Source organism: Delphinapterus leucas, chromosome 8 (genome assembly GCF_059928025.1).
Source record: "Delphinapterus leucas isolate spDelLeu-1000000601 "Yukka" chromosome 8, BTC_Dleu_Yukka2, whole genome shotgun sequence".
NCBI lineage: Eukaryota > Metazoa > Chordata > Mammalia > Artiodactyla > Monodontidae > Delphinapterus > Delphinapterus leucas.
This window is the reverse complement of record NC_143136.1, coordinates 39,342,294-39,355,359: the sequence shown is the minus strand read 5'-3', so window position 1 is coordinate 39,355,359 and position 13,066 is coordinate 39,342,294. Positions and strand designations below refer to the sequence as shown.

Sequence of the window (13,066 nt, the reverse complement as noted above, 5' to 3'; positions counted from 1 at the left end):
TTTAAGCCTCTGTTTTAACTTTTGGAGCGATTTGTTATTGTATTATCATGTCAATAATTATAAAAGCTGGGGAAAAAAAGAAAAACAATTTACTTACACACACGACTATACAGAGCTTATAAACAATACCTTCATTTCCATCAGTTCTGCTGTATTTGGAGGAGTGCTAAGAGCCTTTTCAGATATCTTCTCAAATTCCTCACATAATCTGAAACACCAGACAAAACCCATCTTCTATAATTAAATTTTATTCCTAAATATATTCCTGTGTACTATTTTAATGTTCTATTACATGAAAAATACAGTCAGATTACCTTACCTATATGACATCTAATTAATTAAAAGCAAATTTGTGCTCATTTACTCATTCATTCAATACACATTTAATGATGATCTATTCCATTCCCAACTACAGTAATAAGTGACGGAGGTACACAAATGTGTAAGATGCAATGATGGTCTCAAGCAGTTCACAATCCAGTATGGACAGCAAGACTATGAACAATCATTTCCAACCTAGAGTTTTAAGGGCTCTACCAGAGATTTAGTTGAGATGGCACAAAAAGTTGGTCTACTTGGAAGGCATGGTTAAAATGGGCCTGTGTGCTCAGAAGCTTCTGGTAATATGCAAATACTTCCTACGGATTTAGGTTGTGGGCAATATAAACAATGAACTTACTATGGGATTTTTAAAAAAGAGTAGTGAGAGCTAAGGAAGTTCAGATAACATCTGCAGAAATTTCTTCAAGATTGGCTGTGAGGTGAAGGAGAGGGAATGGATGGTGATGATGTTGGGTTGAAGTGGAGGGTTGGAGGACGGAAGAGGGTTTTGACCGTGTTTGTAAATTTCAGAGGCAGAATCCACAGTGAAGGAGAGATTTAAAATGAGACACAGAGGGGACGACTAGTAGAGCCAGGTCCAGAGGGATGGGAGGCAAGGGGGCTGAGATCATAGGTAGAGATGAGAACAGTGAGTGGCTGACAGACTCTTGACCTCTGAGAATGTGGGGAGGCAGATAGGGAGGGGTTCGTGGAGAGGTGAGATGAGACATGTAAGGGCAAGGAGTTGAGGGTATTTGTATCTAGTAGTTCCTATAACAGTCCTGGTATATCCTCTATACAGCCAGTGAGCCTGGTGAGAGGCATAATTAAGAGAAAAGGGGAAAAAGTAGAACCGGCATGAGCTCTGGGGGCAGCTAAGAGGCAGGGAAATAGTTATGAAATTAAAGCAAATATTTCACTCAGCATGAAATGCTGTAAATAAAAGACATTTTCACTATTCTTCCAGTACTTTTAGAGGAAAAGGTACTTTAAACTGAATATACTGTTCTGTTTCTCAGATAAGCCGCCCGAGTCCTAGCCCTTTTCCACGTGGTGCCTCCCTCTTCAGCCTCCCCCGCTCACAGTGTCCGTGAGAGCAACACAACCCACTCCTTGTTCTTGGAATACACCATGCCATTTTCATACCTATCTCACTCCCTTCTACATATTATTTCCTCTAACTGGAATTATTTCACCCACATCATTCACCTGGCAGACTCCTACTCATCCTTCAAAATGAATTCCTACATCACTTCCTCTTTGCAGACTTCCCTGATTTTCCCCCTCTCCTCCAAACCTCACCCTGAAAGGAAATTAATCACTTCCTTCTCTACTGTTCTATTCTGTGGTTCAGGACAGAACTTATGGCACCCTGTTGTAATTTACTGAATTGGATGCCTATTTCTCCTTCTACAATGTAACTTCCTTCAGGAATTTTTTTCATATTCAGTCCAAGTCTCTAGTGCTGTATCTGACATATGGTAGGTAAATGAAGCTCCCTCCAGGCTTCTTACAGGCTAAAAGAAATATCTTTTTAATGCTTTTTCCCTAACACTATAATTATAAAAAATTCTGATTATTTGGGGGTTTTATTCCATGTAACTGATAGCAGGAAAGAGGTTTCTGGAGCCACACTATCACCAGTGCTAGAAAACTAACTACACTTCTTGTCTTAAACAGGTATTCTGCTTCACACATTAGCATTCTGTAAGTTTACTTAACATGAGTCAGTTTTCCTAAAAATCTCCAGATCGGACAACAAATGAGTTTGTAGTTAAGGTACTGTGTTACCATGGCCTTGAAGGGTAATTACAGTAAAATGATGTTCCAAATTTGAGATCCTTGACAACTACTGTGTATATCCACTGTGAAAACTCACTTTGTGTATTGATTACACAAACTTAAAAATCTGAAGTTAGATAATGTCCACCTGACTTATACAAAAGAAATGTAAACACATTTTAACACCACCCTAATTCAGACAACTGGGAAAGCACATTCGTGGTGAAAAAATACTAAAAATCACAAAATAACACTTAGAGCCAAGTTGAAATAAGTTTGGCTTTATCTTTTCTTTTCTGTCATTTACGACACTGCTCTAATCCATTACTTAGTTGAGTGACAGTTGATTCTATTTAATTCCTCCACCCGCCAAAATAAAAATATAATATTAAATAAATACCTTGTATTTACTTCCTGATGCTCTCTGAACATTTTAGCTATAAGTTTTCCACAAATAATATCTACTCGCTTCACCAAAGCTCTGATTAATTCCTCACAGCGCATTTCAAACATTCCTAAACGAATAGTCTGCAATGTTAGGTATTAAAAGTTTAATAAACATGAAATGACATAAATGATTCCCACAATTTTGCCTTTTTCCATAATATTGATTTGTGTGTGTATGATCTAATACAGCTGAGTTTTTTATTTTAATATGATGCAGGCAGGGTTTTGCAAATACTCTTTTATATTTTACCACTACCTTCTGCGTGAATCTCCTTGAACAGTGTATCTTGGAAGCCAATTCTATTTCAGGACAATAACTGATATAAAAACTTTGGAGAATTGAGTTATTGCTACATAGATAGTGGGATTTAAATGTTATACTTTCTCTGTACAAAAAAGTAATGAATGGTCATGGTGGTAATTTGGGAAAATATAAAAAAGGACAAATGAAGAAAATGTTTAATTACCAGTCTCCTACTAAACAGAAGTAACCACATTTTGGTATAATTACCATATTTTCCAAAGGATTTGTACACACCAAAGCAAAAAAACCAAATAGTTCTTGATATTTTTGAGGGGCCAAGTTAAAATAAATTACTTAAAAGTCAGGCTGCCTGCCAATGCAGGGGATGCGGGTTCATGCCCCGGTCCGGGAAGATCCCACATGCCGCGGAGCGGCTGGGCCCGTGAGCCATGGCCGCTGAGCCTGCGCGTCCGGAGCCTGTGCTCCGCAACGGGACAGGCCACAGCAGCGAAAGGCCCGTGTACTGCAAAAAAAAAAGTCAGCCTTATAGGGTACACCTTCAGCTCTATGAACATAAGAACTATGTGTTTTGTCTACCTCTGCATAGCCAGGGCTTACCACAATGCTTGGCACATAAAAAGGCCCAACAAACAGTTTTCTGTTAATGATAATGGTCTAATTCTTTCACTGTATGGTCTAGAAACACATCCTAATAAAACTGGGAAAAGATCACTAGGTACAAAGAACAGTTGTACAAAATGGGTCATTTACCTTTCTAGATGTGTACTGTATATCCTCTATGAGTTTTTGGTACCTGTGAATTTCTTGTATTATTTTCTCATAATTATGATTTTCTGCAAGGAAAGCATCAGCATCTTGCTCAGCTTTTTTGGTAATTAAAAAATCATACTTGTCATAGAGTCTGAGGTGCTCATTCAGTGCCATGCTCTCACGTATAACCACCTCCTTAATCTTTTCTTTGTGAGCTTCAACAACTTCCTTCAGAATTATCGGCTCCAAAGTTGTTGGTTTAGACTTACTATCCTAAACAAAGGAATAAAAACAATATGAGTTATTTAAAATACTTTAAATTAAGGTAACCATATCATTCAGCTTTGTAAAAATGCCCATCTTACCATATTGTCTTTTTATTCACAAGTTCCCTTGGATTTTCTAATCTATATCTGTAGAGAGTCTAATCACAGCAGTATTTTAAATATCTAGGTTTCATATGTTTTGTTTTTCTTAGAGGCTACCTAGGAGTGTTTTGTTTTTCTGTATGGAGGAAAGAGCAGTCACTTGAGAACATACACAAAATAAGAGTTGGAATATCAAAACAGCAAAATCCATGTTTTATTTGTACAGTTGTATATGCTAGCTTAAAAGGCAGCACTTGCATCATACATTATTTAAAAAAAATAAGTCAGCTCAATGTCATATGATCACAGTCTTTGATCACAGTCACAGCCCTTCTTCACCTTGAGGAGTAATGTATGTAGAACAAAGGATTGCTTACTCATTCACTGACCTCTGAGCTTTCAGAGGTCAGTGTGAACAGCAACTAGAACAGACTAAAATCCCTAGTTGCAAAATTTGCATTCTGCTACCACCATTAGAATAATGTGGGCAAGAATGTATCAGACAACAATTTTAAATAAGCAAACAAATCTCAACAACTTGTCTCCTTCTCTTTTTGAATAAGAGGACAAGTAAATGTGCATATATGGTTTATTATCTTGAACCAAGTTACACTTAAAAAATATATATGGGGCTTCCCTGGTGGCGCAGTGGTTGAGGGTCTGCCTGTCGATGCAGGGTACACGGGTTCATGCCCCGGTCCGGGAAGATCCCACATGCCGTGGAGCGGCTGGGCCCGTGAGCCATGGCCGCTGAGCCTGTGCGTCCGGGGCCCGTGAGCATGGCCGCTGAGCCTGCGCGTCCGGAGCCTGTGCTCCGCAACGGGAGAGGCCACAACAGTGAGAGGTCCGCGTACCGCAAAAAAAAAAAAAAAAAAAAAAAATATATATATATATATAGTCTCTACCTGTTGTCCAGAAAAAGGGATTTTTAACTGTAACAAACAAAAATCATTGCCAGTAGTGAATATTCTACAGCTTTCAAATTGAGAATATGAAAGGATTCCTTAGAGAACTGGGTAATTTGTTCAGGTATCCAGGATGCATTTGTCCGCTGTGCCCCCTAGTGGACATTTCAGGAAATCACACTTTTTCAGAACTAGATACTTCATGACTACATTAGTGAATCCCACCATCATCACCACTACCTAACCCCCAGGGCACAGCAGATGCTTGGTGTCATATTTTTTGAAAAAGAACTTTAGGATAAAGCAATATATATTACGTACTGCAATGTGAAATTGTTGGATCTAATGTGAAGCTCATTAATATTCAAGTACCCTCTGTATCACTTGCTTCCAAACTTGAGGGACTGCCAGAATCATCTAGGGATATTTTACCAGTATACCTACTTCTGAGTACAGACTGTCACTGTAAATCTACATCTCTAGATGCAGGGAATGGGGGTGGCAGGGACCCCTGGATGTTTTTGTTTGTTTTTTTTGGTAGTACATGGGCCTCTCACTGCCGTGGCCTCTCCCGTTGCGGAGCACAGGCTCCGGACGCGCAGGCTCAGCGGCCATGGCTCACGGGGCCCAGCCGCTCCGCGGCACATGGGATCCTCCCGGACTGGGGCACGAACCCGTGTCCCCTGCATCGGCAGGCGGACCCTCAACCACTGCGCCACCAGGGAAGCCCTGGATTTGTATTTTTAAAAGTCACCACATGATACTGGTACATAGGGTTTTAGAATCATTACCCCACGTATAATGCCCCAGGTAAGACCTATCTCTCAAAATTTGAAACCAGAAAAAATACCTGAGCAGTCTAAAACTTGTTATATTTTCCTCTTTACTGTAGAAACCAGGAAGCTTAGAGCCATATTTTATAAGCATAAAATCATAGCAACTGTCTTCATTCAGATGATTATAATACTTTTTTCCACTTCAAACTTTATCTAGTAACTCTCATTAACCTGTTATATCTGTCTGTTTCATAAGCTATATCTAGTCATTCTTGAGGAAGGCAGGGTATGAACAGAATACAAAAGGATGCAATAGGTGAACTGAAATTAAACAAAAAAACAAAGTAAACAGTAAGTTTCTTGAGAGACTTCTATTTATGGTAATATGAGGAATAGATACCCTGTTTGAAAACAACGACCTAGTTCAAAACACATAAATATGCTGGGGAAAATGCCAAATATAACTTTTATAATGCATGGTTAAGGCAGTAAAATAATAAGGAAAGGCTAAGGGGCCAAACATGAGATAATACATGAATCAGGAGGTAACTATATGCAGATGTGAGCAGCTGCCCTGGGGACTCTGCTGATCCCTGGTGGCCTAAGCTTTGCTTTAATGAGTCTCCAGCAGGATGGGCACATATGTGGGGCTGGGTGGCATGGGTGAGAGAATGGTTGTCAGGAAACAAAGCCTGAAGCCTGAGTAAGGTGGGAAGTCAACTGATACCCCTACATAAAGCCAGGAACAATGAAAACAATGAAAAGTGACACAACTTCACAATGAGGGTTCTAAGGACACAAAACTTCAGAATGCTGAAAGCTGACAGAACCTTTAAATGAGGGGGTAAGAAAGGAAAATATCTTGTTTTGTCCTTGTTTTTCAGTGGAGAAGAGAAAGGATGGTCGTCTTAAGAATTTGGAACCACAAGCCTGTTCTCTTACACATTTGGGTAAACACTCACTGCCAGTGTCGTCCACAAAATCCTCAGGCAAGAATTTTGTTTAAAAGGGTCCTGGGGGCTTCCCTGGCAGTGCAGTGGTTAAGAATCCGCCTGCCAATACAGGGGACACGGGTTCGAGCCCTGGTCCGGGAAGATCCCACATGCTGCGGAGCAACTAAGCCCGTGAGCCACAACTACTGAGCCTGCACTCTAGAGCCCACGAGCCACAACTACTGAGCATGCGAGCCACAACTACTGAAGCCCGCGTGCCTAGAGCCCGTGCTTCGCAACAAGAGAAGCCACTGCAATGAGAAGCCCGCTCACCGCAATGAAGAGTAGCCCCTGCTCACTGCAACTAAAGAAAGCCTACGCGCAGCAACAAAGACCCAACGCAGCCAAATAAATAAATAAAAATAAAGTTCCCTTAAAAAAAAAATCATTAAAAAAAAAAGCGTTCTGGGTTTGCAGGGGCCTCCAGAGCACATGTCAAGAGAATATGCAAAATCCAGAGGAACCAACCCAAATCAAGGCCTCAAAGACTTCCCTGCATAAAGTTCTTGTGTGTATAAGCCCATAATAATAAATAAAAAACAGGGGCTTCCCTGGTGGCGCAGTGGTTGGCCGCGGCAGTGAGAGGCCCGTGTACCACAAAAAAAAAAAAACACCCACAGAAATAAACGACCAGGAATAGGAGTCAGATCAGCAAACAGAGAAGAGTAATGAATACATGACTAAGTACAAGAGACTATCAAAAGTGACCAGGCCGGGCTTCCCTGGTGGCGCAGTGGTTGAGAGTCCGCCTGCCGATGCAGGGGACACGGGTTCGTGCCCCGGTCCGGGAAGATCCCACGTGCCGCGGGGTGGCTGGGCCCGTGAGCCATGGTCGCTGAGCCTGCGCATCCGGAGCCTGTGCTCTGCAACGGGAGAGGCCACAACAGTGAGAGGCCCGCATACCACAAAAAAAAAAAGACCAAGCCTAGTTGAAAAAAAGAAAAGTTAATGGATTCCGAGAAAATAAAAATAAAATGATAAAAAAATAACTAGAAGCTCTATGAAGAAGACAATATTCTCAACATGAATAATGTCACAATCACAGTGTTAAGTAAAATAAAACAAGTCATGGACTATTTATAAGATGACTCCATCTATACAAAGACATAGAAAAACTAAAGAGAAATTGTTTACAGATATACAGACATGTAGTAAGTTTATGTTTAAGAATTCAGAGTAATAACTACAAAATGCCCAATGGTCACTGCAGCACTGTTTACAATAGCCAGAACATGGAAGCAACCTAAATGTCCACTGATAGAGGAATGGATAACGAAGATGTGGTATATATATACAATGGAATATTACTCAGCCATAAAAAAGAACAAAATAATGCCATTTGCAGCTACATGGATGGACCTAGAGATTGTCATACTGAGCAAAGTCAGACAGAGGAAGACAGGTGTCATATGATATCGCTTATGTGTGGTATCTTAAAAAATGGTACAAATGAACCAATCTACAAAATAGAAATAGAGTCACAGATGCAGAAAACAAACTTATGGTTATGAAGGGGGAAGGGAAGGGCAATAAACTGGGAGATTGGGATTGACATATACACACTACTATACATAAAATAGATAACTAATAAGAAACTACTGTATAGCACAGGGAACTCCACTCAATACTCTGTAATGACCTATATGGGAATAGAATCTAAAAATGACTGGATATATGTATATGTATAACTGATTCACTTTGCTGTACAGTGGAAATTAACAAAACATTGTAAATCAACTATACTCCAATAAAAATTAATTTAAAAAATAACTACAAAGTACAAGATAGTGATTCCTTTGCTAGAAGGTAGAAGGATAGGGATATGAACAGGGAAGAACAATTGGGAGGTACAGCTTAAAGGTAATAGTCATTGTTTAAGTTAGATGGAAGGTATGAAGGTGTTTATTACTGCTTAAAACTTTAAACACTGGCCTCCTGTACTCTTTTGTATGTATGAAATATTCGTACACTATTTAAAAAATGAAAAAGGAAGAAGAAAGCTACTGTTTGGACTTAAAAAACTTGAAAAGCTTTTAAGTTAAGGAATTTTCAGACATGCTCATTTCATATACTAGACTGCAATAACTACTGTTGAAATATCATAGTTCAGCAGAACTTTGCTAAATATTTGGCCAAAGAGAAAAGGGAAGTAGGATCTATGATTTGGAAGTAAGGAGACATGACTATTCCTGGAAGAAGGTGTATCAGGAAGGTAGCTAATTGGAGGAGAATTTTACAGAGCTACAAAAGTGTAACAGCAGTCAACAGCATGGTGTGAATGCTACAGCAAATGCTCATTGATGGCTTCAAACCAGATCACAACTTTAATTCTTCCCCCTCAGAAAGTTTTCAGCTGAGTTCAATAGAAACCAGTATTTAAGAGAAGCTAATGGGAAAATAGTATGTTTTTAAAGCAAAACTGCCTTATAAGCCAATGTTACTAGGCCATTGGTATTCTGTGAAGCAGAGGATACCTGTCTATACTAAAAGAAGTTATTTGAAGCAAATACCATCATGCAAATTGAAGCAATAAGAATATCCTTATTACTTACCGACTTGGAATACAATTTTGCCTCAACTCTTGGCACGAAACTGACAGCCTTAATCATGACATCATAAACATTTAGAAGGATGTCTATATAGTCATTGAAATCAGGTTCAAACTTAATGGTGTCGTTATCAAGAATCAGCCTTATGACAAAACCTGGATGTTCAAAAGCTCTAACAGAATCCTGCAACAAAGAAGTTATATATATATAATAAAGTATACATATATATATGCATATGAATTGTGATAGAGTAAGGAGTGCACTGGTCCCAATTAGGATACATGAGAACTCACCCTTCTTCTTATGTCCTAGACAGTTAAGCCAAAGAGGAACTGTACCAAAAACGGCAAGAGCCATTCCCAGCGAGTCATTCCCAGCGAGACTCAGTTGGTATCAGTTGGTATCCACTGAGCCTACAGATCAACTATAGGGTCAAGATTCCAGAAAAAGGAAGATCTGCACAGCAGTGGGGCTCTAGAACCATCAAAGAAGGAGCCCAAGAGGAGAACATTCAAATTCCCAGACTCCACTCACCCTTTAATAGGACCTTCTTCCAGAAAGAAAAGAGTTCTTTGGAGAAATCTCCCCCAGTCCTCATGACCCAAATTTCCCAATTATGGGAATTTTTACTTATTTCCACTAACCTCACCAATGTGATGATAATAATATATCCTACATATGCAGGTTGACATTAAGTCTTTTTTTAAAAAACACCTAAGTGTAATAGGTCTAAAGATATACTTTCTGCTCTTCCACTGGTAAAGGTTATTTTATAATTATCCACTCTGAAAGAATTGAAAATAAATAAATTGGTAAATGAATATTGGTGTAACTGAACCTTACTTACGGGGGGTTGTGCAATTAAGTCCATGAAATCTTGCATGGAAACCAAAGTGAGGTCCTGCAGCTGTAAAGTCATAAGTGTAGCAGCACAGTTGAAAAAAGATTCCAACTTGGCACTGCTGTCACCAGTTGGCAATAGCTTTTTTTTATTACCTTGGTAATAAATATTCTGTACTTCTGGAAACCACCTTCAAAGAACAAAAGACTTTTAAAAGTTACTATTTTCAATGAATTACTCCTCTTACATTAAGCATTAACAGTAACTTCTGAACATCTAAAGGTCTTTATAGGGAGGTATATTGCCAAGTCACATTATCCACTCTGAAATATAAGCGCTAGCATATTTCACTCCTCCTGGGAAAAGAAATTTTAATCATAGCCAATGGAAAATGGCTCAACGACATGATGCTGTGATAAAAAGGTAAATCGAACTCCTGGAACCATTATTCCTGCACTTTTTGAATAACATGACAATTAACTTTATTGGATATTACAAGATACTCCTCCCCAGTCTCTGAAATTGCTCTTCAGGGAATGGATTTGTCAGTTTAAAGCTAAAATGTGAATAACATTAAATCAAGGGAGGGCTTGTTTGACTCAGCCCACCTAGTAATTTATGCTGTTCTATCTATTTCACAATGATAGTTGAAAACAAGGCACAAAACAACAAAATCAAGTATATTATTTTTTTTATCCTCCTTAATGAGAAATCCTGAAAGAGTGACCGATTTAAAACAAGTTCCAAATGTATATGTACCCTTGTAATAAAAGGAAAACAGTGAAATTCATATACAGATACATTATGATGGTAACAAGTGGAGTTTTCAGTTTACAAAACCACTGTCCAACACTAAAATTAAGGAATATTTGTACCTCTTTCATAAGAGATAATAAATTTTTAAAAACAAGGAGTCAATATAAGTTCAGGAGTTGCCTGAATGCTCCAAGAGAGATCAAAGTTTTAAATGTATGTATTCATCACTTTAACAAATACATGTTTAGTGCCTACTGTGTGCTAGGGACAGTGGCATGGGAGATATGAAAAGATATGACATGATCCCCTCTCTCTCATAATAATGAAGGCAATGTGTCATGGCAGAAAAACAGCTTTGAAATCAAAGAATAGAGACATAATTTTCTATTTAAGTAATAGAGAAGGGTTCTATAGTGAAGATGGCAAATTTCACTGAAGAATAGATAAAAATGAAATGAGGAAGACCTGACAAAAGGACCTGAAGTAGAATATACTAAGAAAAATAGGTGGGAGAGGTAGGGCTAATATATTTGATCATTTCACTGTCTATAACGGAGCTAATACACTGGAAAGTAGGAAAAAATAAGTGGAGGGAAGTCTGTGAGGACTTTTGCAGAACTTGGGAGCTAAACACAAGAACCTGGGACAGGCTCACGCTCTGTGAATACACAGCAGATCCTCCTGCAGTGGGGCATCACTGTTAAAGCAATAGGTAAAAGGACAAAGGAGGACAAGTAGCAAATACTAAGTAGAGAAGGGCAATGCCAGATTAATGAAGTAGAGAAGTAGAGAAGGGCAATGCCAGATTAATGAAGGGGACTGAGAAATCTCCAATAGTCCAGGCAAGAGATGGAGTAAGTCCAGGGCTGTAAGTAGAGAAGGGCAACACCAGATTAATGAAGGGGATTGAGAAATCTCCAATAGTCCAGGCAAGAGATGGAGTAAGTCCAGGGCTGTAAGACTGGAAAAAGGACAAAGAACAGAAAATACACTGAAAAAAATTATTCAATCATTGTCTCAAAAATACTTACAGGGTTTCCTATTATGTACAAAACATTTGAGGTACTAAATATTACTCAGTCCTCAAAGTACTTATAGGTGAGTGGAGGGGAAAATGCACACACATAAATATATATTATAAAAGGAAAAAGTAATAAGAGAACACAGTGTCAGAGGCATTCAGAAAGAAGAGATCACTTTTGATGAGGTAACAGTAAAGATTTCATGGAAGAAGGGTCATTTGGTCTGGACACTGAAAGACACAGAGGGGCTTCTCCGGGAATGAGCTGCATTATGTGCTGTAGATAGCGTGAGGCATAATTTTTTTTATTGAGGTATAACTGATATAACATTATATCAGTTTCAGGTGTACAGTATGACAACTGAATATTTGTACGTATTGCAAAATGATCACAATAAGCCTAGTTAACACTGGTCACCATAATTAAAGTTTTGTTCTTCTTGGGATGAGAACTTTTAAGACCTACTCTCCTAGAAACTTTTAAATACACAACACAGTATTGTTAACTGGAGTCACCATGCTGTGTACTACATCTCCATGGGTTATTTATATTATAACTGTAAATTTGTACCTTTTAACCCCCTTCAACCATTTCATCCACCCCTTACTCCCTTCCTTTAGCAACCACCAACCTGCCCTCTGCATCTATGAGCCTGGTTTTTGTTGTTGTTGTTTTAGGTTTCGCATACAAGTGAGACCATATGGTATTTGTCTTTCTCTGTCTGACATATTTCACTTAGCATAATATCTCCACAGCCCATCCATGCTGTTGCAACATCTTCTTTATCCATTCATCAATCGATGAACATTTAGGTTGCTTCCATGTCTTGGCTATTGTAAATAATGCTCCAATGAACCTGGAGGTGCACATATCTTTTCAAATTAGTGTTTTCCTTTTCTTCAAGTAAACACCCAGAAGTGGACTTGCTGGACCATACGGTAGTTCTATTTTTAAAGTTTTTAGGAACTTCCACACTGTTTTCCAGAGTGGCTGCACCAATTTACATTTTCAGCAACAGTGCACTAGAGTTCACTTTTCCCCACCTCCTCACCAACACTTGTTACTTCTTGTCTTTTTGATAATAGTCATTCTAACAAGTGTGAAGTTATCTCACTGTGGTTTTGATCTGCATTCCCCTGATAATTAGTGATGTTGGGCATCTTTTCATGTACCTGTTATTTATCTGTATGTCTTCTTTGGAAAAATGTCTATTCAGATCTTCTGACCATTTTTAATCTAATTGTTTTTTGCTATCACATTGTATGAGTTCTTTATATACTTTGGATATTAAC

General features: G+C 38.7%; 1 protein-coding gene across 1 annotated transcript in view; it reads right to left on the bottom strand.

Moving 5' to 3' along the window:
- Positions 1-13,066, bottom strand: part of DNAH7 (dynein axonemal heavy chain 7) — a 248,143-nt gene that overhangs the window by 187,477 nt on the left and 47,600 nt on the right. Inside the window, exons 11-15 of the mRNA XM_089915967.1 lie at positions 10,003-10,186; positions 9,159-9,338; positions 3,566-3,838; positions 2,504-2,631; positions 130-208 (exon numbers count right to left, since the gene is read on the bottom strand). Of these exons, the coding sequence (XP_089772093.1) occupies positions 130-208; positions 2,504-2,631; positions 3,566-3,838; positions 9,159-9,338; positions 10,003-10,186 (844 nt within the window). The remainder of the gene's footprint in view (positions 1-129; positions 209-2,503; positions 2,632-3,565; positions 3,839-9,158; positions 9,339-10,002; positions 10,187-13,066) is intronic.